This window comes from Heloderma suspectum, chromosome 1 (assembly GCF_057233095.1).
Source record: "Heloderma suspectum isolate Gila_16-S chromosome 1, 16-S_ref, whole genome shotgun sequence".
NCBI lineage: Eukaryota > Metazoa > Chordata > Lepidosauria > Squamata > Helodermatidae > Heloderma > Heloderma suspectum.
The window spans coordinates 243,723,927-243,750,685 of NC_139458.1; the positions used below are offsets into that span (position 1 = coordinate 243,723,927).

Here is a 26,759-nt window from a genome sequence, read left to right on the forward strand (position 1 = left end):
TTCAGTGACCAGGCAGGTTGGTAAGGAATGAGGTGCGCTCTCAGGTATCCTGGTCCCAAGTTGTTTAGGGCTACTAAATTTTATTTATTTGTAACATTTATAGCCCACCCTTTTTCCTCCAAAGAGCCTGAGGTGGCATATATGATCCTCCTTCTCTCCATTTTATCCTCACAACAATCCTGTGAGGTAGGTTAGGCTGAGAGTCAGTGACTAGCCCAAGGTCACCCGGAGAGTTTCATGGATGAGTGGAGACTTGAACCCAGGTCTTCCTAGTCCAACACTCTAACCCAGGGGTAGCAATAGCATGTTAAAAGGATCAAATTTAGCTTGTTTGCCAACAAGCTAAACTTAATCTTTTTAGCAGTACAAAGAGTTTGCCGCTGAATTTCAGTGATAAACCACTGATTTTGAAATAAAATGTTTTGTGGGGCACAAACTGTGGTGCGCCACAGACTGCAGTATGCCGAGGGGCGGGGTGTTCAGGGGGCCAAAATGGCCCCAATCTCCTGTAGTTGCCTACCCTTGCTCTAACCACTACACCATACTGGTTCTTAAGTTGGTGTTTGGCATTTGTAGTTTTACCTATGTTTAAAATGTCCCTTGAAATATGCTGCCATGTACATACTAAATAGATGTGGAGTGTGGTTTAAAAGAGCTTTCTGAGCTGTGAGTCTTCCCCAGAGGAATGAACCAGAAATTCATCAACTAAGATTTCTGGAAGGGTTTTGGCAGACCATTAAGCAGAGGCAGAGCATCTAGACCTGCAACAGAAGGCAGTGACTATGTTGTCTTGTCTTCTCTAGGACCATTTTGATTGCTTGCCAAGTGAAGCAAATGAACAAGGAGGTTCGGCCTGAATATTCATCAAATGATGTTAATAAGATTAAAAAGTTCAGCAAAAACCACTCAAAGGTAAGCTGGGTGATGTTAGGGCTGTTCCACACATAGAATCATAGAATTGTAGGGTTGGAAGGGGCCTAGAAGACCATCGAGTCCAACCCCTTGCTCAATACAGGAATCCCAAGTCAGAGCATCCCTGACAGATGGCTGTCCAGCGACATCTTCAATGCCTCCAGTGTGGGAGAGCCCACTACCTCTAGGTCATTGGTTCCATTGTCGTATTGCTCTAACAGGAGGTTTTTCCTGATCAGCCGGAATCTGGCTTCCTGTCACTTGAGCCCATAATTCAGTGTCCTGTACTCTGGGATGATGGAGAAGAGATCCTGGCTTTCCTCTCTGTGTCAACCTTTCAAGTACTTGAAGAGCACTATCGTACCTCTCCTCAGTTTTCTCAAGGCTAAACATGCCTGGTTTTTTCAGTCTCTCATAGGGCTTTGTTTCCAACTCCCCGATCATCTTCGTTGCCCTCCTCTGAACCCTCTCCACTTTGTCTGCATCCTTCTTAAAGTGTGGTGCCCAGAACTGGACACAGTATTCAAGATGAGGCCTAACCACTGCTGAGTAGAGGGGAACTAGTACTTTATGTGTTTTGGAAGCTGTACTTCTATTAATGCAGCCGAAAATAGCATTTGCCTTTTTTGCACCACATCACATTGTTTGCTCATATTCAGCTTGTGATCTACAACAATTCCAAGACCCTTCTCACTTGTAGTATTCTTGAGCCAGGTATCCCCCATCTTGTAACTGTGCATTTGAGTTCTTTTTCCTAGGTGCAAAACTTGGCATTCATCCCTGTTACATCTCATTCTGTTTTCTGCCCAGCGCTCCAGCCTATCAAGATCACTTTGAATTTTGTTTTTGTCTTCCAGGGTATTAGCTATCCCTCCCAATTTTGTGTCATCTGCAAATATGATCAGCATTCCCTGCACCACCTCCTCCAAGTCATTCATAAAAATTTTGAAGAGCACTGGGCCCAGGACTGATCCCTGCGGTACCCTGCTTGTTACCTCTCCCCTGCTTGTTACCTCTCCCCAGTTTGAGAAGATCCCATTGACAAGCACTCTTTGAGTCCGATTCTGTAGCCAACTCTGGATCCACCTGATCGTTGTTTCATCTAGCCCACTTTGAGCTAGTTTTCTAATCAGGATATCATGGGGCGCTTTGTTGGAAGCTTTGCTGAAGTCAAGGTATATTGGGTCCACAGCATTTAGGTGTTCCTTGACCATATGCCTTTGAATCTCAAGCTCCCCCTTCAGCCTGTACTTCGCCTTTGCCAGGGGGGTCATAGACCCTCTTGGGAGAAGACTGAGCCAATGTAGGAATTGAGTACTTCTGCCTTTTCTTTGTCATCTACTATTAGGGGTGGACGAAAGTCACTTACCTTTTCTCGAAGCTTGTTCGCGGTGGGGGGGAGGCGCTTCGCTGCTCCCCCCGCGAAGTTCAGGCCGGGGGGGGGGAGGCTTCCCGTCTCGCCCGGCCGAAATTCATGCCGGGGAGGAGGCTTCCCGCCTCGCCCGGCCGCGAATGCGAAAGTTTTTAAAAAAAAACAAACGCCCCCTGATAGGCTACGTGACGATTCACGTAGCCTATCACGGCTAGATCTGCAAAGTCAGCCGTGATAGGCTACGTCAATCGTCACGTAGCCTATCACGGGTGACTTTAAAAAAAAAAAAAAGCACGTACGCTAATGGCGGCCCCCATAGGGAGCCGCCATTCGCGTTCCTTATTTAGTCGCTGTAGTCTACGTTGCCCTTATTTTCGCTGTAGTCTACGTAAGCATTTACGTAGACTACAGCGACCAAATAAGGAATGGGAATGGCGGCTCCCTATGGGGGCCGCCATTATCCGTACACACTTTTTTTTTTTTAAAGTCACCCGTGATAGGCTACGTGACAATTGACGTAGCCTATCACGGCTGACTTTGCAAATCTAGCCGTGATAGGCTACGTGGATCGTCACGTAGCCTATCAGGGGACTTTTTTTTTTTTTATTATTGCAATGGCGGCGGTGGCAGCCGGTCGAAAGACCGGCTGCCGCTCCCGCCCCGCTCAAACACCCGCCGAACCGCCGGCCGGACCCGCCGCCGGGAGGGACATTCGGTGAAGGTAAGTCCCGTCCTGGGCGGGGGGGGGGTGCGGAGGATTTCTCCCCGAAACTTGTTCGGGGGGCCGAACACGTTGGCGCTCGGCCCCCCGAAGTTTCGGGGAGAAATTCTCCGCCAACCCTATCTACTATCATTTTACCATCCTCATTGAATAGTTGAACCACCATTTCTTTCCTCTCTTTTACTATGCACGTAGCTGAAGAAAACCTTTTTGCTCTTTTTAGCATCCCTTGCTAACCTCAGCTCATTCTCAGCTTTAGCCTTCCTAACGCCATCCCTGCGTTACTGTGCTAACTGCCTGTACTCTTCCTGTGTTGCTTGGCCTTCCTTCCACTTCCTACGTGTGTCCTTTTTTGATTTCACGTCATCTCTAAGCTTTTCTTGAAGCCACATTGGCTTTTTCTTCCTTTTTTTCTTGTTGGAATTGTTTGTAATTGTGCCTTTAGAATTTCCTTTTTTAAAAACTCCCATCCATCTTGGGAGTCGCTTGCCATGGGACCTTACTTATTGTTGTTCTGAGTTTATTAAAATTGGCTTTCCTAAAATCCAGGGTATGCGTTTGGCTACACTCGGCTTTTGCTTCCTTTAGAACCAAGAACTCAAGTATAACATGGCTATATTCCTGTAACAGTTACTTTATCCACTAAGTCATCTCTGTTGGTTAGGATCAAGTCAAGGATAGCCATTCTTCTAGTTCCTTCCTCCACTTTCTGTAGGAGGAAGTTATCAGCAACACAAGTCAGGAATTTCTTGGAGGAGCCATGTTTTGCAGAATTTGTCTCCCAACAAATATCGGGGAAATTGAAGCCCCCCATTACTACTACATCATGCTTCCTTGAAACATTGGCAATTTGCTTTTCAAAAGTGTCATCCTTATCTTTTCCTTCATTGGGTGGCCGGTAATAGTCTCCGACCACCATGTTCCTTTTGTTCTTTCCTCCATTTATCTTAACCCTGATGCTCTTGGTAGGGCTACCAAGCTCCTCCTCCTGTATTTCTGTGCAAATATATGTATTTTTAACTTATAGTACAACCCCACCTCCCTTTCTGTTCCTGCTGTTCTTTTTGAACAAGTTATATCCTTCAATTGCTGTATTCCAGTCACAGGAGTCATCCCACCAAGTTTCATTTACACCCATCAAGTCATAACTTCCCTCCCTTATTAAGAGTTCAGGTTTGTTCTGTTTATTTCCCATACTCTGGGCATTACTATATAGACATCGAAGACCATGTGCTTTATTGTCTGGCTTTCTTCCTACATGTTTTTGAAGATTCTTATTGGGTGCTATTAGAGTTGTTCTCTCCATTGTGGTGCATAAGCCTTCATCCATTGTCACCCCATCTTTATATCTCCCTCCCCCGTAGGATTCAGTTTAAAGCCCTCCTGATGAAGTTCCTCATGCTGTGGCCAAACACATTCTTCCCAGCCCTTGCAAGGTGCAACCCATCCCCTGCCAACAGTCCACCTTCCAGGAAGTATAGCTCGTATTCCCAGAACCCAATCTCTCACATCGGCACCACTTTCACCCGGAGTGTTTTTTTCCCTTTCTATCCCTCTTCTAACTACTGGAAGGATGGATGAGAAAACCATCTGGTCCCCAAAGTCCTGGAGTTTCCTTCCCAAAGCTGCAAAGTCTGATGTGATTTCTTCGTAGCTCCGCTTGGCAGTATCATTTGTTCCCGAATGGATGAGAAGAAAAGGATACCTGTCAGGGGGCTTTATGAGTGTAGGCAATGTTTCAGTCACATCTCAAATCCATCCTCCTTGGAGACAGCATACCTGGCGAGTCTATGGGTCTTCGTGACATACTTGGGTTTCAATCCCACACAGCAAGAAGTCTGTCACTACTACTCTTCTCTTGTTGTTGTAGGCCTTGGTTTCATTGCCTCTGCTTGACTGACCTTCAGCCGCTTGCTCTCGCTCTCATGCAGGTTCCCCTGTAATTTTTCCTCTGCAGGCTGTCTTCCAGTCTCATCCTCAAGTACCCGGAAACGGTTCCGTAGTTCCACTGCTTACACTGGTGCAGAGTGGCTTCTAGTTCTGCTCCTAAATGCCATCCTTTTCCAAGGAGTATCCTCCGCTTCATTTTTCCCCACCTCAGCATTTTCCTCTTCTGCCTCAGCTTGCTGTTGCTGTTCTGGCTTCTGTTCTTCACTTTGCTGCTGCAGTTCTGTCCAAGAATTCTTCATGTTTTCTTATTCCCTGGAGGGTCAACACTCTCTGGTCCAGTCCTCTCACATTATGCTCATAAAAACTCGGGTTTGCCATAGTGTGACTCCATAGCATATTGTAACAAATACATATTTTTGTCATGCTCACAAGTTTCACACAAGAGAACAATGAATTCTCTTTCAGTGTGCATGAAACGTGTTCAAACCATATGCCTAAAAATGTAGTGTGAAGTGTACCTTAGAGCGCAATCATCTGGCCCCTAAATAGAGTCTGGGGGAGCCATAGGATAGTTCAGATTCCTGGATATGAGGTTGGAGTCAGTGCTACAACCACGGATCCAGGAGTCCATGCTCCCCGCCCCCTCCCAGCCAGAGCAGAGAGAACGTCACCCGCTGCTGCAAACGTGACCTCGGAGGGAAAGGAAAGGGGGCATGCCAGTGGGAGGGGAGGGGATGTCTTATGCCACCTTCCCAGCCTCCTTCCCTCCCCCTCAGCTAGATGGGCAAAAAAGCCCATCTAGCTAAATTGCAGAGTGGGAGGTGTGGCGGAGGCACATATCTCCTCTCCTCTGGATACTCATAAGTTCGGAGGCTTATGCAGGTCAAGGGTGGATCTGATAGGATTGTGCCCTTAGAAAGTTTGCTTTCTGCTGCTGTTTGAAACTGTGGCTAACTCTATTCATTTTTCTGCCACTCGTTTTCTGTGCCTAGGATGTTTTTGATCAGCTTTCAAGGTCTCTGGCCCCCAGTATCCATGGACATGAGTACATCAAGAAGGCAATTCTGTGCATGCTCTTGGGAGGAGTGGAAAAGGTGCTGGAGAACAGAAGTCGTCTCAGAGGGGACATTAACATCCTGCTAATTGGTATGACCAAGGAGGAGACCTGTCTTTAAAACTTCCAAGAATGTCCACATCCTGTAACACAAGTATATTAATGACAGGTTAGCACAGTGACATGACAGCTTCAGCACCATAACTGGCCATTGTGTCTTCCATTCCAGGCGACCCTTCTGTTGCAAAGTCTCAGTTGCTGCGCTACGTGTTGTGCACAGCTCCCCGGGCCATCGCCACTACCGGCAGGGGCTCTTCTGGCGTTGGTCTGACTGCTGCTGTCACTACAGACCAGGAAACTGGTAAGGAGCAGGCTGACCTCCAAGGGGTTTAGTCACTGCGACTGGAAAAATGAACAGATGACTGGCTCTTTGATGCGGAGGTAGGGTTTGCTGATAGGTGTGTTATGGCTGGGAACTTCGCATGGCAGTGAGCCTGGGCCTGGGGACGTCAGTGGGACCTGGGTGCAGCAGTGTGAAGAGCAGTGTTGCCTTGGGGGACTAAGCGGCTGGTTATGATGAATTGGGTTATAGTTCTGGGTGTGCTAGTGGCCTGCTGATTCACTTGTTTGTGTCTCTAAGTGTCCTTTGTCATGGTCGATATTTAAATCTTTTGTGAAACTTCCATATCTATATTTGTAATATCTTTTCTTGCAACCCAGTTGCAGAGACAAGGCATCAGTGAAGTGGCAATGTTCCTGCTAACTGAATTCCATGAATTGGTTTTCCTTTCTGTCAAGAAGCTGCACAGATTATTGGTATCTTTTATAGCCAAGAATGGTCTAGGAGCTACTTCTGCTCATTGGGCCTGTCTCTTCCAGGCAGAATCCCCTCAACACTCTGCCTCTGATCTGGTTTATCAGTAATCTGTGGTTAATACTGACTGCTTAGTGTGTCACTTCTCTGACTAGGAGATCGGTACTCAAATTGTAGTGGATCAGGGTATATATGTGTGGATCTCTGGATCAGGAAATACAATAGGTTAGATTGTCCTGGCTTTTCTGTAGGAGATTTGGACTGATAAAATAGTGGCAATACTGGGCCTGCTGCTTATTTTCAGGGGGTGGGACGGTAGTGTAACTGCTGCCATGTAATGGAGTTTTGTGAACCTCCATATTCCAGTCCCTCAGTTGGAAAGCTGTGAGGGTGTTGTGTTCAAATCCACATGTATACTCACACTCTGTGTGTGTGTTTTCTGTTTTCAGGAGAGCGTTGTCTGGAAGCAGGTGCCATGGTTTTGGCTGACCGTGGTGTGGTGTGCATTGATGAATTTGATAAGATGTCTGATATTGACCGCACGGCTATCCATGAGGTGATGGAGCAAGGTCGTGTTACCATTGCCAAAGCAGGCATTCAGGCCCAGCTCAATGCCCGCTGTAGTGTTCTGGCAGCTGCCAATCCAGTGTATGGAAGGGTAAGTATTTAAGGGAGCTTGTTCAGATAAACCTAGTGCTGAAGTTGTGATCTTGCTGACTCTCTGTTTCTGGTCTGATGTTTTTAATTGCTTAAAATAGCTTTGATATTGGTTTTAATAGCCACCTTATGGGGCCACCACTCAGAAGTTAGGAATATTTTTATATATGGGAAGACTCTCTTCTCCAAGTGGTCATATCCATTTCCATATACTGCTGATATGTATATATTGCTCTTTATTTTTTCCCTTAGGCTGCATTTTATTTTGGTTTTTAAATATTGTATTGTATCTTAATATTGTAGTTTATTCTGCAATCTGCCCAGAAAACATCTGTTGATAGGTGTCCATTACCTATGATAAATAAAATAATGTAGCTCACTGGCTTTCAATATGTGTTCCAGGGATCCTTGGGATTCACTGGAAACCTATTAATTACTAATAAGGGCTTCCTTGGTGTGAAGATAAGTAATGGCAGGCGAGGTTCCTTGAAATACACCTAGCCCGCCGCTGTTGATCATCAGCTGAAATTCAGTACTGTGGTTTATGGCAGAAGGTAGCTTGTAGATTTGCAGTGGCTCTGCAAGCTTGTCTGACACCCAATTGCTTAACAATATCAGCAGCAAAGAGGCTTTCTTTGTTGCCCTTTTTCTTTCAAATAATGTCTTAGCATGGTTGTTGTGCCTTTTAGTGTACTTTAGTGTGTGTGTGTGTGTAGATAAAAAGATAGATAGCTAATGAAGGAAAATACAATATCTATCTTGACCGTCTTGGGAAGATGGGATATAAGAATTTTAAATAAATAAATATCTCACACACATCCTTAAATTAAGTTGCTGAAACAAACAGACAAAAAGCTTGTGAGGGGGACCAGGAGTGGATATTAGTATTTAGGGAAAAGACCTCCTAAGAGCTACAGACATTTTTTGTTCATCTTTACAGTATGACCAGTACAAAACTCCCATGGAAAACATTGGGCTTCAGGACTCCTTGCTGTCCAGATTTGATTTGCTTTTCATTGTCTTGGATCAAATGGATCCAGAACAAGATCGGGAGATCTCTGACCATGTCTTAAGAATGCATCGTTACCGAGCAGCTGGTGAACAGGATGGAGATGGTGAGCGCCTCCTCCCCATACTCTTTTTGGAGTTTCTATGTGGTAAAAGGCAAGCTAATCAAAATACTACACAAGGTTATGTTAGGTTGGGGTGGGGAACTACTTTTGGATGTGGGGGCCAGATGACCTCCACACAGCCCTTCGCAGGCTGAATGACGTCAGCGGGTCCCCACCCAAAGCATCCGCTGGAATTTCTTCAGTCTGTGCTTCAGCCGGGGGAGCTGGCTTCACTCACCCTTCGCCTTCCCCATGCAAGGAAGATGAAGGATAAGCAGAGCCTACTTGGCTGGCACATGCAGGAACCCTTGCAAGTGCCACCCGAGTGCACAACCAGATTTACTCCTGCTTCACATTCTCTGGTGGGCCAGAGGTTACCCATCCCTAGTATATGCTTAAAATAATTGATATGTGGAATGGCAAAACAACGTTTATTAATGAGTGGGAACACGGATAATTGATTCCTGTTTGTTGTTGTTGTCTTTGTAATACAATTGACAAACTAATAAAAACTGTATTTCCAATATATATAAATAAAATTCCAGTGCTCTCCTGGTCCTCCATTAAATTTTTCAGAGCTTCACCTGTTCTGGATGATGGAATGATACTAGAATGATTATGTGCCTAAGTATGATGTAGGGTTCTTTCTTGGAAGAGCTGTACCAAATAGTCTGAAAGATAATTTAATCCCAGCTATTAGGAAGTAAGGCTGGATGCTGAGAGGGAAATACAATTTTTGCGTGTGTGTGTGTGTGTGTGTGTGTGTGTTTAAGGGGTTCCTGGAGGAGGAGAAAAAGCTGAAGACTTTACTCTGGTGGAAGTGAGGGAACAGCAACAATAGTTGTGGAAATACAAATTTGACTTATCTCCATTGCAGTAAAAGGAACTTAATGAAAACATTTTCCGCTCAAAAAGCTTGGGAGCTTCACTGCCTAGGCCAGAAGATAAAAGCTGCAGTGCATATGCAATGGTTTCATTGTTAAGATTTGATGGTTTTAGCAAAGCTTGCATAAAATGGAGATTTGGGTGTCTAGTTGAAATTGAACAGAATAAATATGTTCTAATTTGTAACTGTAAGCTATAGGTTTGTCATAAGAATGTCAGTTTCACTTGTTGACATTCTGCTTCAATTCCTTCTTCTCTGCCTCAGACCTTTCTGAGTTAATGGCATTAATTGCTCTTGCTTCTCTTCATATCCATAAGAATCTGCTTAGATGGCCTTTTATAAGGTTAACAGCCCAATGCATTCTCAGGACAGACCACACCCTGTGATGTAGGGATAGCAGCCTTGTCCAGGGTACAGCTTAGCCTTTATTTTCTGGGTACCCAAATTCAAAGGAGGAAGAGGGTTCCTGTATTTTTAGTAGTTATGGATGATTATTGCTAGTATTTATTTATTTGGTGCTTTACAAAGAACAGGTTTGATAAGTCCCTATACCGAGTGGCTTAAAATCTAAAATAGAGAGAAACAGGATAGAGGGAATGGTGGCATGGCAAAGCACGGGGAGACTATCCAATTCTTTCAATTACACATACTTCATTATTAGAGAGAACTTTGATAGCTATGGCTCTTCTTATTCCCACAGGACAAGCTGTACCAGCCAAAGAATCCTCTTCTGCATAATTATTAAAGGTAGTGGAATGTGGTTCATTTACTTTCAGCAATATACGCTGTAATTCCTTGCAACCACAACTAGGCAAAGAGGAGGGCTGTGTATGTATACTTACTTACCAGGCAGTGCTGCAGTATGGGAAGCCCTGTCTTTGCAGTTGAGTTGTTACCATAATGAATCTCTACAGAGAGTCCTATAGCAACCTTTACAGTCTTATTTAGGCAGTAATTACCTAAACAAACAAAAATGGAGATTCTGAGATGCAGAAAGGGCAGATTCTCTTGCATTGTTGTATATGGGCATAGAATCATTTAATCCCCTAGTGCAACTGCAATCCAAGTTACTCTTCCCTTATATTTCCAGCCATGCCTTTGGGCAGCACAGTTGAACTGCTGGCTACTGACGATCCGGCCTTTGCTGCGGAGGAGCATAAGGAGCTGCAGGTGTATGAGAAACATGATGACCTATTGCATGGGCCTAAGAGGCGGAAGTAAGTGCTTCCCTCCTTGCAGATGGTTTGTTAAATAGTTCTTTCCCAGCGCTCAAAGCATCTTACAACATACTTAGATCTGGACAAAATACAAATCAGTGCAGTTGAGACCCTGAGCACACAAAATGGTTTATCAACCCCCCACCTACTCCCTCACACACATAATTTTCAATATTCAGGAAACTGGTGTCAAAAAGGTATAAGAGCAGCCCCGCCACATTGGACTAAAGGTCCAGCTTTTCCCCAGCACTTCTCTTCCTCATAGGGAAGGTTCTGAATACCAGACCTAGAAATCTCTCTCCCCCCCACCCCGCCCTCCTACGCCATTCTAGATTGGTGGTCCCTTCCCCTGTGCCTGTGCTGTGCAAGACAATTCTGGGAGTTGGAGATAATGAGAGTGAATCGCAAAGGCTTAACTGGTGTTAACACCCACCTTGTAACATCTGTCTACAGTCAGGGCTTATGCATATGAAAATGTTAAGTATAATATGTGGATGGGAGGAGGGCCCCAGTCTGATTCGATTACAGAACTTGATCACTCTGTTTGTCAGAGAGAAGATTGTAAGCGTGGAGTTCATGAGGAAGTACATTCATTTTGCCAAGATGCTCAAGCCAGTCTTGACAGAGGAGGCGGCAGCTTTCATAGCACAGGAATATTCTTCTCTTCGCAGTCAGGACCAGATCAGTTCGGACATCGCTAGGGTGAGCTGGGTCTTTTTGACAGGAGGAGGGAGAATGGGAAAGAGAGGGGGAGAAGGGCAAGGTTGAAGTGAAAAGGAGAACTGGATTGGATGAATTCTGCACACTACCTCTGAGATTGAGACGGTGATGTTCTGTATTAATATGTGTGGTGCAGTGGCTGTAACATTATGTTTGGACATGCGGGGGACCTAGGCTAAAATTTCTGCAGAACTACAAAGCTTACTGGAGAGCCATGGACATGCTGCTATTCCTCTACCAAATCTATCCCACTGGGCACTTGAGGCTAAAAGTATTCCTTTTGAACTCCTTGGAGGAAGAGGAGACTTAAAGAATAAATGTGTGCGATTTGTCACTCAAAATTACCTTGGCTATAACAACAGCGGCACATGGGTTTGCTGCTTTGAGCATTTGGATAATTCTGTCTGGAAACCCTAATTATCCTTTCTGGGAAATATCTACTTAAATTTGGAGATGAGTTTCTCTTCCTTCTGTGGAGAACCAGACAGTTACTGGGGGGGGTGGGGGGTGGATAGTGCTAGAGGGATGCAGACTGTTCCATTAAAAGATCCATACAACTGGAAAGCACTTGGAAATCATCCACTGCGGTGTTGTGTGCTGGGGCAGGAACTTTGTGCCCCTAACCCACACATATAATCTGCAATAGCTGCTTTCTACTCCCAATTATTGTAATGCCTATAAGAAATGGGCAGAGACTGTAGTCCACAAACAAATTTCAACCGTAGGCAGTGTGCTAATATCTGTAAGAGTTGGGAGCAGAGGTGCTGGCATTTAATACCAAATACTAGCTAGTTTTGCCTTTTTAGCAATGTGAGAAATTGCATGTATTTAATTCATTTTTCTGTTTTCAAGGCTGTATGTAGATTCCTGCTTAGATTAGTGTGTGGATATGTGGCATCTATCTTTTCCACATCATGGACGTTACATTGCTATCATATCTTAATTTGCTTGTGCTGCAGTTGGAATCAACAGCTACGTAAGCTTGGTGCTCTCCATTTTTTGTAACAGCAAAAGTGCACTCTAGGCTTCTCTCTATGTACTGCCGAGATTCTTCTCTTCTTAGGGCTAAAACTGACATTATTTTAAAGATAGACTTAGCAGCTACATCTTTCATTTTTACTCTAGAGTAAATGCAGAGATCTTGATTCAGATTGGGACCCCAGCATGGGGGTAGGAAGGCTTTAACCCTTTCCCACCATGGGCCTGATCTGGATTGGGACCTCCACACCTGCAATGTCTAGTGCAAAATAGTTATTCATAAAGCATGTGAATCACTACTTTGCAATAGAAATATTAAAGTAATGTCTAGTTTGATCCTAAGTAGATAACCAATAAATGTCTCAATCCCCATCTTTTTATCCTTCAGCAGCTGAATGGTCCTCTCTGTTCTTTTCTAGACTTCCCCTATCACAGCCCGTACACTAGAGACGCTGATCCGACTCTCCACTGCACACGCCAAAGCCAGGATGAGTAAAACAGTTGACAAACAGGATGCGAAAGTTGCTTTAGAGCTGGTGCAGTTTGCCTATTTCAAAAAGGTGTGCAAATGGTGTTAGGGTTGCCTGTTTTCATAAGAGGGGTTTATGTTGAAGTTGAGATAAATGAATTGCTCCACAAATCTGCTGGATTGGGCCAGACGGCCCCAACGCTATTCTGAGAGCGCACCTGGTGCCAGGAGCAAACATTGTTACTGATGTGCTAAAGCTTCTTCCTGCCCATGGTCCGTGCTTGGCACAGTTGTTCTACACAAGGGCACTTGCAGTACTTGAGGATTTTGGCAATGGTAGAGGCAGGACCAATTATTGGCCCTTACGAGAAAACCAAAGGGCCGTTAGCTCTTGGGCTGGATGTAATTATGGAGCATTTCACAGAGTCAAAAGGCCAGCTTACAAAGTGGTTAGTTGTCATTTGGTAAGAGGCATCTGTGTATATCCAGTGGTACGTCAACCATCATTTGCCTTGGTGTATCTGAAGGGAACACTTTAGCAGATCTACCTAGTGTGTTACTGGCCACGTAGTTTTCGTCCAGTGTGCATGGGAACTACCAATAGTCAGTTTTCACCAGTTGCATTATGCTCTTTGTCCAGGAAATTGAGATGCTCTTCTACAAGGTATCTCTCAAACTCTTCCTTGTGTATGAATCCTAACAAGAGGCATCATGCTTCTATACCTTCTATGCCTCCTGAAGCTAAAGTGTTGGGTGTTATTTCTTCAGAGGCTAAAACTCAATTACGGTTTAAAGCTATGTAAGTTTCCCCTTCCTGTGTGAAGTGCCACATTGCCAGTGGGCTGCTTCGGCCACTGCTCACCTCCTGAGCAAATGGCTGATCGGCCCAATCTCTGATTTCTTCTTTGGCGTCTCTGATTTCAAAGGTTCTGGAAAAAGAAAAGAAGCGGAAGAAGCAGGATGAAGATTACACTGACCTGGAAACAGATGGTGAAGTTGCACAAGAAAATGAAGAGAGACAGAAAAAGAGGTAGGTGAAGAAAAGAGCTTTAAGAGTACCTAAATGGGATTTTTTTTTTAAAGTCTTCCGTAGGCAACAGAGATGGCAAACCACACATTTTGTCAGCTTTAATGTATAAGTGGATCTTCATCCTATTATATCTGTCTGTCCAGTTGGTGGCTAGCTTGGTGATTCGTTTCCAGATGGTTACATGCAACTTAACTTGGAACCTGCCCAGATTACCTGGGTCCCTTGAGTCTTACCTGCACCTGACCTCTGTGTGGCTCTGCACAGTAATGCAGAAACACATTGGGATATATGCTGTTGAGTGCTCTGAGCCTACTAGCTACTTCCAGCTAACAAACCAGGCATAGGGACTTCATTGCATCTTTAATAGTCAATGTCCACAGCTATGGTTCCAAAGGGCCACCAACACAGTTTACCTAGAACAAATGTTTTGCATATCCCTTCTCCACCCTGAAGAATGATGGCTAGTGAACCAAACCAATAGTCTTATTTTCCCCTCCCCTATCTTCAGGAAGGTAGGCCAGGAATGTAAATAGCCACATTCAGACCACATGCAGTATAGAATATGGTTTATTATGTAGTCTAAAATAATTGCCCTGCCCCTTCTTCTAAAGCAAGTTCCAAGCCCATGTGGTCATGAACAACAAACCTGAATTAAGTGTTTGGAGACCAGAAACTGTGTGTCCCCGTCTCCCCCATCCATCTCTCCCCCCCACACACACACACTTCTTTCCACAAACACACTACAGGTGTCCTTTACTAGCAGTTTGTGCAGGGTGAAAATACTGCTATTAATTTTCTGTCCTTCTATAGAAGGAAGACACGTTCTAGTGATCAGGAAGGGGAAACCTATGATCCCTATGACTTCAGTGACACTGAACAAGAAATGCCAGAAGGTGAGTAGTTTCCCACCTGTCCTTTTCAGGCTAGCAGATGAATAGATGCAGGTAAAATAATGCAGTTATGCTTTTAACTTAAATGTTTTGAAGGGACTCAAGCATAGAATAGATTGCAAAAACTACTCTATATCTGGTAAGCCAGATATTTGAAGCTTGCAGGAAGTGTGATGCCTTTAGAAATGCTAGCAGGTTCTAGCAGACATCCCTGTGGAGTTCTCCAGACTAGGGAAAACTGGCCTTCCTAAACCAGATTACGGGAATTTTCAGCTGTTTTTCTCTTTCCCATTCCAGAATTTACCAGTTGCATCATCCTCGTATACTCAGCATTGTTCCATGAGGATATGTGAACCATTTCATATAATTTTGGTCACTGCTTTGTGATTGAAATATGCTTTGTAGGAGTAAGATAAGAATATTGTGATAACTACCCTTTTTGATAAAGAACAAAAAGGTACTAAACAGAGCAATCCTTTACATGTCTACTCAGAAGTGAGTCCCACTGAGTTCAGTGGGGTTTACCATTTGGTACTGGGCATATAGGACTGCAGCCGTTGTGTATGAACGCTAATGAATCTTACTTTCATGTGTTATGTAATTGCAAAGAGATAACCTAGATAGTTCAAAGTATGCAAATGCCTCTAAAACTTATGAGGCATACCCTGCTGCTATTTCTGTGTTTATGGAAGGAGAATTGAAACTGACAGTGGGAGGGTACTGTTGCACTCACATCCTGCTTGTGGGTTCCTGGTCGACAGCTGGTTGGCCACTGTGTGAACAGAATGCTGGACTAGATGGACCCTTGGTCTGATCCAGCGTGACTCTTATGTGATGACAGTAAGTGAAATCCAAGTGCGTGCAGTATCAATGTATTGGTAATGTGGGATCTGAACCAACGACTCCCACGTTTAATGTCTTCCCACTATACTACATAGGCTGCCTCTTCTTTTTTTTTTTACAGATGCTGTACAAACAGGTAATAGTAATGCCAGTTGTACACTAACTCAGTTTCCTTCCTTTGGTATTTCTTAGTCCAGGCACATACACCCAAGAGTCCTGAACCTTCAGGCACTGGGGAAGCTAAACCGAAGTTGGCCGAGTCCAGGTGGGTGGCACACAAAGAAATGTTATAGGAATTTGCTTAATGAAATGCTGGATCAGGCGCTCCTGCATGACTCATGGGGCTTTGTAGAATTCTAAGAAGTCTCCAGCTGTTGTGGTTGTTAACTTTGAAAATGTGGTAGATAAATAAATGAAACAACTCATAGCATTTTTTAGAGACTCATTCAGGTGTTCTGTATTTCAGTGTAGTAATTTAGAAATGACTAGGGACTGTCATATTCCTGAAAGATATGCAAATGATGCTGATTACATATGACTAAAGTATGCAAATTAGCTGCAGCCCTTTTGGTTCATGAGTTTCCCCTTTGACCAGCTAAGGGATTCTCCCATCTTCCTCCCCATATCTCTTATAAGCATAAATTAATTCATTGCTTTCAGTGGCCCCATGATTGGCTTTTTAAACTGCAAGATCAAAGTCCTCCACTGTGGGTGCATAAAGTTCACTCACCAGTCCATCTTCTTTCTATCAAAGATGGACAAACGACAGAGGCAGCTGCGGAGTTTTCCTACTGGCAAAACACAGTGGCACATTGTGGCTGCTCTGTCTGCATATCTCTGTCTCTTCAGGCAAAACAGAGGCAGGAGACACACATCTGAAACAGGGCGGCTATGGAGTGCTGTTCCACTAGCTGGGGGAGCATCATTAGAGTGTTCTGGCTGTTGTACCCACACACTCTTTTTCAGTAGTGTGTGCCCCTGATTGGCCACAGGCAATTTTTACTTGCCACAAGCAAGTTCCTAATCTATAGCTTTCTTAATAATGCAGAGCAGGGGTGGGGAACCTTTTTTCAGCCCCAGAGCTGGATTCAATTTTAGGGAAGCCCTCAGGGGCCATATTCCAGTGGTCAGGCCAGGCCAAAGTGGACTGGGCGGAAAAAACAGTCCTCAAATTCTGTTGTTACCAATTTATAGCAATGCAGGGAGAAACCCCTGCAGATCAAGGCTTAAAATAGCAGTGGGGAACCTTTTTCAGCCCGAGGGCTCAGTTGGCTCCAGGCAGGTAGGCCAGGGGCCACATCCCGAAGTGGCCCCATAGGGAGAGCTGTCTCTGCCTCTCTCACACACACACACACACACTGCCCCCGCCCCACAGGAGAGGGGTGATTTCCCAATGCATTTTTTTCTCTCCCCAGCAGCCATCTGTTCCCAAAATGCCCCTCTCACTGCAGTTAGGCATTTAAAAATCCTCCAATAGAACCAGTGGGAGCTTTTTTAAAAAAAACAACTGCAGTGGGGGATTTTTTGAGGGGGAGTCACAGTGTTGGGGGGGGCTATCCCTTCAGCTTCCCCCTCACCCCCAAAATGCTCTCCCTCACTGCAGTTAGGCTTGAAAAAAGCCCCCATTGGAACTAATGGAGGGTTTTTAAAAACCTTAATGCAACATTGGTGGAAAACAGGGAAACTGCCTTCTTCGATCAGTGATTGGAGATAAAGCAGGGGAAGCTGGCAGGTCGGGTGGGGACCCCCCATGGGCAAGAGGTTCCTTATCCCCAGCTTAGAAGGAAACAGGACTGAATCACTCATCAGTTTCTTCCTCTGGCCATGCTCCCTCTGACCCAAAAGCAAAAGCTCTTGTCTCTGATCAGCAGCTGATTGGAGATAAGTGCTTTCCAGTGCTAAGCAGGGAAGGACTCTTTTCTGAGGGCCAGTTGAGGAGAAAATGAGAAAAAAGATGGTGAGATGCTGTCAGTCCAGAGTAGACAGTGTTGGACTAGATGGGCAAATAGTATGATTTGCCCTAAAACAGCTTCTTATTTTTTTAAGTAAAACATTCACTGCATTTGTGTCTCTTGTTCTGCAGCTACATTTATTTTTTAAAAAACCTTATTTTGTGACTGACTAGAAAACTTCCTGAAAAATCATTCCCAGTCCTTGTTGTGTTTCCAGTCCCTTCTTTTGGGCTGTCTGCTTGTTGTCCACCCACCCCTCTCATGACCACTCTCACTGTGCAATAGCTATATTTCAGTAGGGATTATTACTGCCTTTAGGTTATTCCAGCTGCAGTACAAACCTCTTGAGTTCAAGCTGCTCTATGCATAACTCTTTTTAATAGTCCAGTCTATTTAGGGTTTTAAAAAAGTATCTATCTGCTTTCTGATGTTGAGAGCCACGCTGCGGAATTGGTAGCTGGAGGTTTATTGTTTAAAATACCTTGTTTTCTCCTACATGCATAGGCTTAAAGCATTCAAGGCTGCCCTTCTGGAGGTATTCAGAGCTGCTCATGCACAGTCTGTGGGTCTGAAGAGTCTGATGGAGTCCATCAACCAGGACAACCCAACGCCTTTTTCATCTTCTGAAGTCAAGGTGGCATTGGAAAAGATGCAAGATGACAATCAGATCATGGTGTCAGATGACATAATTTTCCTTATTTGACCTGACACTTAGAAAGAAGTAAGAGTTTCCTTTGATTACATGGTGTGGACACTCTTCACCACCTTCAGGGGGACCATCCAGAAAACTTGGCTTGGCTGACCTGAGCCATCTAGATCAAAATAATTTTGACTTCAGCTTGGAGCAATCACTGCAAGGAAAGCTGGACTTAGATTGTGCAACACTTATATGGCTGTTTCCCTTGCTTTTTTTGTTTCAAAGAAGAAAACCTTTATTTCCAAACTATTTAAAGCCTCCACCTACTTGTAGTTTGTAAGGAACTTTAATTGGTATGTCCTGAATAAATCCAGTGAGAACAGCAGAAGAAGCATAAATGCAGACCTCCTGTAGTTAAAATATGTTAGACATAGCACACTGGAGCAATTCTAACCGTTCACCTTTTCCCTCAGTGAATTAAAGCCTAAATTAAAGCCTACTTGCAATTTAGTGCACAAATTTCTTGATACAGACTTTAACAAAACTCAGATGTTGTAATGAGAGTTAATGAGGCTATTAAAGTGTATTTACAGCTGAAGATGGCACTGCAGGCAGCAACCACTCTGCATGTCTGTGTACACTTATATCTCTTGTCCATTATATGTCATCAGCTTTGCCACTCGGAACAATGGTTCTTAAATTAAGCCTTGGGTGAATTATTTTGATGCTACATAATGTGGAAAAGAATTGCTTCTTCTAGGAATAGCTTTGGTTACTTGGGTATGCTAGCTCCAAGACACACTGGAAGCAGGCCTGGTGTCTTCTGTACCTCTAGAGTGTGTTCCTTCTATATCTCCATGATACAAGAATGTGAGGCTACCTGTAATACAAAGTTATATGGGTAAGGTTGAACCAGGAAGGGTAAAATCTGAGTAGTATTCTGCTTCTGGTCTTTACCTACTCCTGTTTTATTCTACATGAGTATTAATGGAAGAAATTAAGACATAACATTTTAGGAATATTGAAAGCCCTTTTTAATACTGTCAAAATTACAAAAGAAGTGTTTTCTAATATTATATACATAGCACATTCCAATATAGAATAAAACTGAGTCAATTTTTCAACCAATTTGCTCAATCTCATATCTCCAGATCTTCTATGAATTGTGTCAATTCATCATTTGAACAGCTTCCAAAACTCTGATCTGCAGTTCTTTAAGTGGACAGTAGGTGTTTTCTAGTATTGACCCCTCAGTATGTATCTTGCCAGCCAGTAATCATTATAAAGCTTAGAGTGTATAGAATATCATCCTCAAGAATATAAATACAATCTTTGAATAAGGTTTAATCTACCTTATTAATCCAAAAAATAACCCCTGAAACATGATCCCATACACTTCAGAAGTGTGGTAACTCCACCATGTATAGCAGAGCATTCCTCGATCTTAAGTTGTCCTCTACAAACTGATTGATTTAATCTCATTCGGGTTAAATAGCAAGGGTAAAAAAGCTGGTATTTTGCTTCTCTAGGGAAAAAGCTCAACTCAAATTTCATTCTAGCTTTTCCCCTAAGAGTGTGATTGCCAAGTCTTTCCTGTAGTAACTTAAAAGTTTGCCTTCTGACACTTAAGAGTTGTGGAATACATACATACATAAATTAGGGTCCAATCCTATATATATGTTTAGACATGCCAGCTGGAGCATGCTGAGAGGTATAGGACTTCTTTCTGTCTAAACACGCATAGGGTTGTGCCTTAAATGTTTGATTAAGCACCTCATATTCAACATTAGCTCTTTCTAAGTTGATTATTTTCTACATTTACGTTGGATCCCTAGTTCAGATAACATGTGACGTTTACTTTTAAATTACTGAAATCCAGAATGGAATCCATCTGTGGGATTTTTGCCAGATCTTTGGATAATAAAACATCCATCATTTACCATACATACGAAATTTGAAATGTTGTATTTTTTTTTTATTTTGAGTAATCTCTATGCTGAACATTTGGGTTAAGATTCATTCCTCACTTCTGAGCAGACTGCTGGAGTTCATTTGATTTTGGACTTATCTTTAGCTTCTTATGATTCCAGGGAAAATAAAAGTTATCACACATACTGGCTAAGATGCATGTGGCTACTTTAACATTCAGCCTGAACCATGTGTACGGGATCTTTAACTTCAAATCAAAATGTGCTTCTGAAAACAGACACCTCAGAATTAGAGGAATCAAGAAGCTGGAGACAACGATTTGGAAAGACTAATATGAATTACTAAAAATTAAAACACACAATTTAAACTTTTTAAGGCCTTTAAATTAAAAACAGCACTTACAGGGTTAAATAAAGCCCTAAATAATTTTAATTTTACTTTTGGCTCTTACTAGTTAATTCTGGTTTTAGTTTTGCATTGATTCCCTGTTGAGAATGTTCTTTATCCTTAAAGGTGGCCTATGAGTATTTTAAGTAAATAACATACACATCAACAATCCTAGCATGTATATGCGAAACAGTAGCTAACAGAAAAACAAAGCATGTGCTGCATTACTTCCGAGTGAGTGAGTGTTTAAATATGGAAGGGATGATGTGAGATAGACACAGTCAGGACTGAATTAAAAGGTTTGGGGGGGGGGGGCAAATGAATGGGTTCTAGGATGATATGGATGGTGAGGTTTAGAGTGGATTTTAGGTTAAAACAGATCGATGTAAAATGGGGAGAGATAGTGATGGGTATAGGTGGAAGGGTAAGTCACAGTAAGGAAAGAATGGTAGGAGTTCAGATCTGATGAGAGTCTTTGTGAGAGCCTTCATCCTTGAGTTATCGAGAAGAAGGGATGCTTCCTAAATGTTCTCAGAAAGCAATTAGCTGTTGCTACAGCGTTTTTAGATAGCCAAAAAACAGCAGCAAAGGGTGGTCATTTTAAAAACGCCCTCTATCTTCATGTTTGAGAATGCCAGCACTGTCCAAAGGTAAGGATGGAAAGAGAGGACCAGAGTAGCCAGATTTCCCCTGAGCCAAGAGAGCTTGGTAAAAAGAAAGAACAGGGAGCCAATTCCACCTGGCTAATGGGCATGGGGAAGAGGCAACAGGAGCTACTGAGCAGAATAAAACCAGCCTTGAATTTGCATGGATTGAGGTGAGGGTGCCCAGTGGTGGGAGTGGGGAGGGGGAGACAGGATGGCAGAATCTCAGGATTATTGGGGGAGAATATTCCTAAAGTTCCAGTGGCTTTTAGCCCTCTTTTTATCCCTAGTTCTGCATTGAGTTATTAAAGCCAATGGGGATGTCTAATTGGATCTGTGATTGGAATGTTAAAAGGATTTTAATAGATGCCATCCAGAGAAAGATTGTCTCATAATTCTCTCCATCCTGGTATTGATGAGAAGTGGAGGGTGTTTTACATTAACACGTAAGCAAGATACATTCCTTGGCCAGCACCTGAGGCATGTTTCAACTTTTAGCAAGTGATACAGAGGAAAAGCAGGACATAGAGTAAGTAGAGGAGATGACTAACAATAGATTTGGACAGATGTGCTCTGAAGCAGTGTTGGGATTTGTACATTTGGCAACACTTAGTCCTCCATGGCAAAACACCTAACGCAATTGGGATAACTAAGCAGAGAAATACCCTGAGAAATCTACCGGCCTAGCCAGCTTAACGGAGCGGCTTCAGTGATGGGTGAGGTTAGGCACTCCCCTCCATCCTCAATTGGCCTCTCTATTGTATTTGCTTCATTAAATTTGATGCCACTGTAAGGGTGTAAAGGCGATTAGACAAATTCATGCAGGATAAGGCTATCGGCGGCTACTAGACATGATGCCTACATGCATTATCTCCCGGAAGCAGCATGCTCTCTATACCAGTTACAGGAAATGCAAGTGAGAGGATGCTATTGCACTCATACCTAGCTTGTGGGCTTCCCATGGGCACTTGGCTGGCTACTGTGGGAACAGAATGCTGGACTAGGTAGGCTTTTGGTCTGATCCAGCACGATTCTGCTTGCCAAATTTTAAACACAAAGGGAAGCGATATTATGACTGTCACAACTGTCAGACAACAGCTTAAGCCCAGTGGGGAGGGCTGTATGCATAGCTCTGACAGCAGAGAGTTGTGTGTCAAGTCCTTGGGGGCTATCAAGACTCCATTATGAGCAGCTCACGGGGATTTTTCCTGCAATGGGACTAAGACTTCTATAGTCCGCTGGGCTTAAGGAGCTGTGTGATGCTTGTGACTGTCATAACATCTCTTCCTGGGTGTCTGAAACTTGGCAAGTGTAATCCCCTCATAAACAGCCTGCAAATTTCGTCCAATTCTGATGAACAAAATTTTTAGAACTGTTTGCTAATTTCCGATGTGAGGCACAAAGATTTGGATCTCTGAATTGAGATTCGGGCCTGAGACAAAGCGGGCAGCCTCCAGAGGAGCTCCACACCAAATTGGGCTGTTGTCCAAATCACTGAATCACAGTCTGAACTGAATCTTGTGGTTGGTGCACACCCTACTTCATACACCTTTTCAGACCTGTGTGAAATCTGTTGAACCTGCTCTCTTACTCTTTACCCATTCTTTCACTGATTAAAAGTGCAACCTTATATAGGTCTACTTAGAAATAAGGGCCACTGACTTCAACTGGACTTACCCATACGTAAGTGGGCATAGGACAGCACCCTAAATTGGCATTTCCCCCTTAAAGGGTTTCTCCGTTACTGCATTTATGCTGCTAGTCTTCTACCTTCCTTGTAGGCTGCAATCCTATACCCACTTACCTGAGAGTAAGTTCTGTTGTTGAACTTACTTCTGAGTAGACATGTATAGGATTACACTGCTAATATTTCTTCCAATTTTTCTCTTGTCCTTGTTGTGTTTTTTCATATTAACTTTCAAATGATTTTAGTAGTCCAGTAGATTGATTTTAGATCTGCAGGACACCCTGTCAATGTCTTTCCCCTCACTTTCTTAATTTGTTGTTGTTGTTCAGTCGTTCAGTCGTGTCCGACTCTTCGTGACCCCATGGACCATAGCACGCCAGGCCTTCCTGTCCTGTGCTCTCTCCCGGAGCGTGCTCAAGTTCATATTCATTGCATCCGTGATGCTATCTAGCCATCTCATCCTCTGCCGTCCCCTTCTCCTTTTGCCTTCAGTCTTTCCCAGCATCAGGGTCTTTTCCAGGGAGTTTTCTCTTCGCATTAGGTGGCCAAAATATTGGAGCTTCAGCTTCAGTATCTGTCCTTCCAATGAGCACTCAGGGTTGATTTCCTTTAGGATGGACTGATTTGACCTCCTTGCAGTCCAGGGGACTCGTAAGAGTCTTCTCCAGCACCACAGTTCGAAAGCATCAATTCTTCGGCGCTCAGCCTTCCTTATAGTCCAGCTCTCACAGCCATACATTACTACTGGGAAAACCATAGCTTTGATTAGACGGACCTTTGTCGGCAAGGTGATGTCTCTGCTTCTTACTATGCTGTCTAGGTTTGCCATAGCTTTCCTCCCAAGGAGCAAGCGTCTTTTAATTTCAAGGCTACAGTCACCGTCTGCGGTGATCTTGGAGCCCAAGAAAGTAAAATCTGTCACTGCTTCCATTTCTTCCCCTTCTATAAGGAAAATGTTGTCGGATATTACTGGGTTTATCTTGTTTTTCCATATACCAAATAATTCCTATAGATGTAAATAAAACTATACTATAATCAAACATTGTATAGTCATAGAACAGTAGGGTTGAGAGGGGCCTACAAGGCCATCGAGTCCAACCCCCTGCTCAATGCAGGAATCTAAGTCAGTGCATCCCTGACAGGTGGCTGTCCAGCCTCATCTTGAATGCCTCTAGTGTGGGAGAGCCCACCACCTCCCTGGGGAATTGGTTCCACTGCTGTATTGCTCTAACAGTCAGGACGTTTTTCCTGATGTTCAGCTGGAATCTGGCTTCCTGTCACTTGAGCCCGTTGTTCCGTGTCCTGCCCTCTGGGATGATCATGAAGACATCCTGGCCTTCCTCTCTGTGACAACCTTTCAAGTACTTGAAGTGCGCTATCATATCTCCCCTCTGTCTTCTCAGGGCTAAACATGCCCGGTGCTTTCAGTCCTCATAGGGCTTTGTTGCCTGTTCCCTGATCATCTTTGGTGCCCTCCTCTGAACTCTCTCCAGCTTGTCTGCATCCTTCTTAAAATGTGGTGCCCAGAACTGGACACAGTACTCCAGATGAGGCCTAACCAAAGCCGAGTGGAGGGGGACTAGCGCTTCATGTGAATTTGAAGCTATACTTCTATTAAAACAGCCCAAAATAGCATTTGCCTTTTTGCAGCCACATCACATTGCTGGCCCATATTCAGCTTGTGATCTACAACAATGCCAAGATCGTCCTTGCTTATAGTATTGTTCAGCCACGTATCCCCCATCTTGTAACTATGCATTTGGTTTCTTTTACCAAGGTGCAGAACTTGGCATTTATCCTTATTAAATTTCATTCTGTAGTTTTCAGCCCGATGCTTCAGCCTATCAAGATCACTTTGAACTCTGTTTCTGTCTTCCAGGGTATTAGCTATCCTGCCCAATTTTGTGTCATCTGCAAATTTGATCAGCATTCCCTGTACCTCTTCCTCCAAGTCATTAATAAAGATGTTGAAGAGCACTGGGCCCAGGACTGAGCCCTGGGGTACCCCGCTCATTACCTCTCCCCAGTTTGAGAAGATCCCATTGATAAGCACTCTTTGAGTCCGATTCTGTGGCCAACTCTGGATCCACCTGATACTTGTTTCATCTAGCCCACTTTGAGCTAGTTTTATAATCAGGATATCATGGGGCGCTTTGTTGGAAGCTTTGCTGAAGTCAAGGTATATGATCTCCACAGCATTCCCACAGTCCACAAGGGAGATTACCTGATCAAAAATGAGATCAGATTCGTCTGGCAGGATTTGTTCTTGACAAATCCATGTTGGCTCGAGTAATCATCTCAAAACCATCCAAAACATTTTTCTACTAATTATTGTCTTTTTGATTCCTAGCTATTGCATACCTATCCATTACACAAACAAATTGATCATATATATATACACACACACACACACACAATTTATTATTTATGTATTTGTATTTAACTCATTAATAGAATGAGCTGAAACAATCCATTATATATAAATGGATTGCCAGGGCCTGCAGGAGAGGCCACCACCACCACCACCGGGGAAGAGGCAGGCCTGCTGCTGCTGGGCCTGCTGCTGTCGCCGCTGCCACCACCACCAGGCCTTCCCTGGAGACTTCTGCCTGGCAGACCGCCAGTCCCTGCAGGACCAGGCCCCCAGGTACCGAGCCAGCTGTGCTGCTCCACCTGCCCTCCCTGGAGGGGCTACATAAGCTGGCTGGCTGAGGTGGCCTGGGAGAGCCAGGGCCTGCAGGAGAGGCCGCCACCATCACCGGGGAAGAGGTGTGCCTGCTGCTGCTGGGCCGGCGGCGCTGCCGCCACCGCCACCGCCACCACCACCACCTGGCCTTCCCTGTGGACTCCGGCCTGGCATTATTTTTAAGGGGATTTTTAATTGTTGTGTGTGTGTGTGTGTTTTTCCTGGGGGATTTTGTTGTGGTTTTAGGGGTGGGTAGCCTGCCTGATAGGCGGGAGCGAGGGGGCATGTGTCCACCTGATGGAGGCAGTGGGGGGAGTGTTGGGGGCCAGAAGATACCGAGGCTGGGCGGCACACGCTGGCGGAGCGCTAGGGGCAGGCCATGCCAGGTAAGGGGAACAAGGGAGAGATGTGTAGTATCTGTCCCCTGTTCCGGGCCTGTCCAGAGCCAAAGGATGGCTGGGGGAGGCGTGACCCCATCTTCTGGCCTTTGTTTGCTGCTCTGCAATGCCAGGTCTGTTACCCAGAAAACCTCCCTCATCCATGACATGATCCTGGATGAGGGTGCAGACCTGGCATGTATTACGGAGACCTGGCTGGCCGAGGCTGGTGCTCCAACCCTTGCAGCCATGTGTCCAGCTGGATTTTCGTATGCACAGCAGCCGAGGGCTGAGGATCGGGGAGGGGGAGTGGCTGTTATCTACCGAGAGTCCTTGGTCTTCACCAGACCCCCTCTCCGGGAGACCAAGGTTGCTGAGTGCATGTACTGGAGGTTGGGCCCAAAGGGCAGTCTGGGGATTCTGCTCGTGTACCGTCCACCCCGCTGCACGACTGACTCCCTGGCCGAGGTGCTTGAGGTGGTCTCTGATGTGCATGTACAGTCCCCTAACTTACTGGTGTTGGGGGACTTCAACGTACATTCGGAGGCCATCCTCACAGGAGCACCTCGGGACTTCATGGAGACCATGGCCTCCTGGGAGCTGCACCATATTCTAACTGGGCCCACCCATGTAGCCAGTCATGCACTAGACCTTGTGTTTGTTTCTGGAGAAGTGGGGAGTGACCTGGAAGTCGGGGGTATATCCACCACCCCCTTGTCATGGTCAGATCACTATCTGGTGACGTTGGACTTCTCGGTTCCACAACCCCTCCGCAGGGGTGGAGGACCCATTAAAATGGTCTGCCCCAGGCGTCTTATGGATCCAAATGGATTCCTGAACGCGCTTGGGGATTCTCTGGGGCATGCCAACGGCCACTCGGTCGAGACCTTGGTGG

General features: G+C 44.6%; 1 protein-coding gene across 1 annotated transcript in view; it reads left to right on the plus strand.

Annotated features, from left to right (window-relative positions):
- MCM3 (minichromosome maintenance complex component 3) overlaps positions 1 to 20,519 on the plus strand; it is a 37,588-nt gene extending 17,069 nt beyond the window's left edge. The window contains exons 6-17 of the mRNA XM_084822681.1: positions 804 to 912; positions 5,888 to 6,041; positions 6,179 to 6,310; positions 7,213 to 7,421; positions 8,361 to 8,535; positions 10,509 to 10,635; positions 11,187 to 11,337; positions 12,753 to 12,893; positions 13,729 to 13,832; positions 14,643 to 14,725; positions 15,758 to 15,830; positions 18,022 to 20,519. Coding sequence (XP_084678807.1) covers positions 804 to 912; positions 5,888 to 6,041; positions 6,179 to 6,310; positions 7,213 to 7,421; positions 8,361 to 8,535; positions 10,509 to 10,635; positions 11,187 to 11,337; positions 12,753 to 12,893; positions 13,729 to 13,832; positions 14,643 to 14,725; positions 15,758 to 15,830; positions 18,022 to 18,220 — 1,657 coding nt within the window. The 3' untranslated portion in view covers positions 18,221 to 20,519. The remainder of the gene's footprint in view (positions 1 to 803; positions 913 to 5,887; positions 6,042 to 6,178; positions 6,311 to 7,212; positions 7,422 to 8,360; positions 8,536 to 10,508; positions 10,636 to 11,186; positions 11,338 to 12,752; positions 12,894 to 13,728; positions 13,833 to 14,642; positions 14,726 to 15,757; positions 15,831 to 18,021) is intronic.
- The last annotated feature ends 6,240 nt before the right edge of the window (positions 20,520 to 26,759 follow it).